The sequence below is a fragment of the Solanum verrucosum genome, unplaced genomic scaffold, assembly GCF_900185275.1.
Source record: "Solanum verrucosum unplaced genomic scaffold, falcon-dt-bn FXZP01000213.1, whole genome shotgun sequence".
Lineage (NCBI taxonomy): Eukaryota > Viridiplantae > Streptophyta > Magnoliopsida > Solanales > Solanaceae > Solanum > Solanum verrucosum.
The window spans coordinates 759569-764602 of NW_026020043.1; the positions used below are offsets into that span (position 1 = coordinate 759569).

General features: G+C 39.8%; 1 protein-coding gene across 1 annotated transcript; it reads left to right on the forward strand.

The window, feature by feature from the left end:
• Positions 1 to 604: 604 nt before the first annotated feature.
• On the forward strand, positions 605 to 3163 carry LOC125821701 (uncharacterized). Its single transcript, XM_049501088.1, has 6 exons — positions 605 to 883; positions 1387 to 1519; positions 1871 to 2212; positions 2308 to 2470; positions 2521 to 2995; positions 3056 to 3163. The coding sequence occupies exons 1-6, from the start codon at positions 605 to 607 to the stop codon at positions 3161 to 3163; spliced, it is 1500 nt and encodes a 499-aa protein (XP_049357045.1).
• The last annotated feature ends 1871 nt before the right edge of the window (positions 3164 to 5034 follow it).

Below are 5034 nucleotides of genomic sequence, written 5' to 3' on the forward strand. Positions count from 1 at the left end.
GGCAGGTGATGATGAATGCGAGGAATATGGAGAAGAAAATAAGGTACCCAAACATGTTGCCGAAGAATTTCGGCAATTTGAGAATCAACACAAGCCAAATTTGGAAGAAATCGAGATTGTGAATCTCGGAGATGAGGAGTGTGTCAGAAAAGTCAGAATTAGTGTCCATTTGATCGAAACTCAAAGAAGGGACCTAGTTCATTTGCTTAGAGAATACATTGATGTATTTGCCTGGTCATACAGGGATATGCCAGGGCTGAGTACGAATATGGTGTCCCACAAGTTGCCGATCAATCCAGATTTCAGTCTAGTAAAACAAAAGACTTGGAAGTTCAAGCCTAAGTTGAGTTTAAAGATCAAATAGGAGATTACAAAGTAGATCGAGTCCAAAGTAGTGGAAGTGACGCAGTATCCGACTTGGTTAGCTAATGTTGTTCCGGTTGCCAAGAACGACGGAAAAATCAGAATTTGTGTCAGAGATCTCAACAAAGGTAGCCCGAAAGATAATTTTCCATTGCCAAACATTCACATCCTCATTGATAATTGTGCTAAGCATGATATGCAGTCGTTTGTGGATTGTTATGCGGGTTATCACCAGATCCTGATGGATGAAGAAGATGTAGAAAAAACAACATTCATCACACCCTGGGGTGTATATCACTATCCAGTGATGCCTTTTGGTCTCAAGAATGCTGGTGCTACTTACATAAGGGCTATGACGACCATCTTTCATGATATGATTCACAATGAGATCGAGGTTTATGTAGATGATGTCATAATCAAGTACCGTGAGAGTTTGGATCACTTGACTCACTTGAGGAAATTCTTTGATCGTCTACGTCGATACTATTCGAAGTTAAATCCCACCAAATGTGCTTTTGGAGTGCCAGCTGGCAAGTTGTTGGGATTTATAGTCAGCAGGAGGGGCATTGAGCTTGACCCTTCCAAGATCAAGGCGATCTAAGAATTACCTCCTCCAAAGACCAAGAAAGAGGTGATGAGTTTTTTGGGAAGGTTGAACTACATCAGCCGGTTCATAGCTCAATCCACCGTGGTGTGTGAGCCCATCTTTAAGTTATTGAAAAAAAATGCCTCGACCAAGTGGACTGGAGAATGTCAAACTGCTTTTGATGCCATCAAGAACTATTTGTCCAATCCACCGGTGTTGGTCCCTATGAGGCTCGTTACACTCTGTTGGAGAGGACATGTTGTGCTTTGACTTGGATTGCTCATAAGTTAAGATATTATTTGTCTTCTTATACCACATACCTTATTTCTAGGATGGACCCGTTGAAGTACATTTTCCAGAAAGCAATGCCGACCGGGAAGTTGGCTAAATGGAAAATGTTTTTGAGTGAGTTTGACATTGTGTATGTGACTCAAAAGGCGATAAAAGCACAAGCCTTAGCTAATCATCTTGCGGAGAATCCAGTTAATGAGGAGTATGAGTCGCTCAAGACTTATTTTCCTGACGAGGAAGTTTCATTTGTGGGTGAAGATATTTATGAAGCCTACCCTGGTTAGAGAGTATTCTTTGATGGAGCGACGAATCACCAAGGAAAAGGTATCGGAGCAGTCTTAGTATCAGAATCCGGTCAATACTATCCTATGGCAGCTAAACTCCAATTTGATTGCACGAACAACATGGCAGAATAGGAAGCTTGTATCCTTGGTTTGAAGATGGCCATCGACATGAATGTTCATGAGCTTCTGGTTATTGGAGATTCAAATTTGTTGATTCATCAGGTTCAAGGAGAATGGGCCGTGAAGAACACAAAGATCACACCATACATGCAGTATATACAGAAGTTGTGCAAAAGATTTCACAAAATTGAGTTCTGACACACTCTTTGAACATAAAATGAATTAGCCGATGCTCTTGCCACCATCGCGTCAATGATTAAGCATCTAGATACATTTTATATTGATATAGAGGATATAGAGGTAAAAGAACAACTTGTCCATTGTTCACATATTAAAGCGGAACCAGATGGTTTACCCTGTTATTTTTACTTCAAGAAGTACTTAAAGACCGGAATTTATCCTAAGAATGCGACATTCAATCAGAAGAAGTCGATACGCCGTACAGCCCTCAATTTCTTTGCAAGTGGGGAAATCCTTTATAGGAGGACTCTAGATTTAGGTGTTCTCAGATGTGTTGATGCTAGTAAAGCTGCAAAGATTCTGGAACAAATACGTGCCGGAGTTTGTGGTACTCACATGAATGGACTCACTTTGGCAAGAAAGATCCTCCGAGCCGGTTATTTTTGGATCACTATGGAGCATGATTGTTGCAAATTTGTGCAGAAATGTCACAAATGTCAAATGCCATGAGTTCACCTTGGCCATTCGTAGATTGGGGCATGAATGTCATTGGTCCAATAGAGTCGGCGCCTCTAATGGACACAGATTCATTTTGGTTGCTATTGACTACTTCACCAAGTGGGCGGAAGCAACTTCGTATAAGTCGGTGACCATGAAGGTTGTAGTTGATTTTGTTCGTAACAATTTGATATGTAGGTTTGGAGTACCAGAATCCATCATTACTGATAATGGAGCGAATATCAACAGTCACTTGATGAGAGAGATATGCGAACAATTCAAGATTACCCATCGAAACTCAACCGCTTATCGTCCCCAAATGAATGGAGCCGTAGAAGCTGCCAACGAGAACATAAATAAGATTTTGAGGAAAATTATTGATAATCGCAGAGGTTGGCACGAGATGTTGCCATATGTTTTGTTGGGTTACCGAACGATTGTCGGAATATCAGTTGGAGCTACTCCATATTTGTTAGTATATGGAACAGAAGCAGTTATACCTGTCGAAGTTGAGATACCATCATTGAGAATCATCCAAGAAATTGAATTGAGTGATGTTGATTGGGTTCGCAAGCGGATTGATCAATTAACACGGATTGATGAGAAGAGAATGGTTGTTGTTTGTCATGGACAACTGTATCGACAGAGAATGATTCGTGCTTTCCACAAGAAAGTAAGAGCCAAAATGTTTTAGATTGGTCAGTTGGTTCTCAAACGCATTTTCCCTCATCAGGATGAGTACAAAGGGAAATTTGTTCCAAATTGGCAAGGGCCCTACATGGTTCGGAAAGTGTTATCTGGAGGTGCCTTGATCTTGTCGGAGATGGATGACACCAAATGACCGAAACCAATCAACTCAGATGCTGTCAAGAGATACTATGCGTGAAGTTTCAGTTTGTATTCCTGTCATTTCCTTGTAATCGTTCCATTTGCTTGTAATCGCTTTGTTTAAAATTTTATCCCTTTTGTAACGAACTACGTCTGACCTGAATTCTCAAGAATGAGATACGTAGGCGGCCTATGTAGGCCTTGGTCACCCTTTTATCCATTTTAAATATTTCCGTTTGTATTTGAACTACTTTCGACCTGAATTCTCAAGAATGAGATACGTAGGCGGCCTATGTTGGCCTCGGTCAGTTTCTTTGTAAATTTCTTATTTCGTTAGTCTCTGAGGGGAACTACGTTTGACTTGATTTCTGCTCAACGGGATACGTAGGCGCCACAACAGCTCGGTCATATCTCCCGTAAGATTTCTATTTTTTCCTTAAAATAGAAACTAGGACAGAATTTTTGAGCGGAACTCAAAAATTCTCAAGAAGAAGATCTCTCCAACAAAGTCGAGACCGAAGCTACCTTGAGATTTGCAACTGAGACAGAATTTTTGAGAGGATCTCAAAAATTTCGTGATTTTCTCACCAACGGTCAAAGATAAGCCAAGATAGTTAACTGGGACAGAAATTTTGAGGATGACCTCAAAATTTCATCAAGGTTCATTGGAAATTTGGAACAACTTTGAATACTTCCCAGCAAACAATCAGATGATCCTCAAGGCATCAACTCCAAATGACGTTCATTAAGCTTGACGTGACATGACACTAGGCAGTGACCTTTCCCAAATACTACTTTTCAAAAATCTATTTTTCTTAAAACTTTTCCTTCATGTTTCAATTATTTTTGCACAAAAATGTTGTCTTATCTACAAGAAACGGAAGATCGGAGAAATTAACCGGAGATAGCAAGACAAGGAGTAGACAACCGAAAAGATCGACACAGATCAGTTCATGTTTAAGCTAACAATTTTTCTGTGTGTTCTTCCATTCAATGAATATGGAGAAATCAAAAGGGCGAGAGCTCCCCAAAATTGACAATTTTTCTGTGGATGCAGGAAATATTTTATGTTGCTTATATCAAAGATTTTGGAATATGAATAACATTATTTCATTTAATTCCCAACAAGGCGAAGTCCATAATGAATGTACAACTATGTTCAGAGATGGAACGAACGAAAGCTGCGAAGAGATTAGTATTATTATTTTCCAACGACTAAAAGATATCTGGAAGACGTTTATCTTCATTATATTATCAGATATGATAATATCTCCCAACCGAAAGGTTATTTATATTGTATTGTCAAATGAGATGATGCCACTACTCCAATGGTCATTTTTTATTATATTGTCAATTGAGACGATACCGCCACCCAGAAGATACCCACAAAATCACCTATGTTGTCCGGTGAAGCATTATCTTTGTTCGGTACTAGGGATGGCATCATCATAAAGGAAGATCATGCATTGCAAGAGAAAAAAATTATGCATTGCGGTAAAAGATCCATGCATAGCAGGAAAGAAGTCATGCATTGTGGGAAAAGATTCATGCATCGCGGGAAGAGATTCATGCATTGCAAGAGATAGTTCATGCATCGCGGGAGAAGGAATTCATGCATCGCGAGAAAAGATTCATGCATTGCAAGAGAATGATTCATGCATCGCGGGAAGAGACTTATGCATTGCAAGAGAAGATTCATGCATCGCGGGAAAAATATTCATGCATTGCAAGAGAAAGGAGTCATGCATCGCGAGAAAAGATTCATGCATTGCAAGAAAAGATTCATGCATCGCGAGAGAAGATTCATGCATTGCACGAGAAAAGAGTCATGCATTGCAAGAAAACGGGTTTTGCATCGCAAGAAAAAAAATTCATGCATTGCAA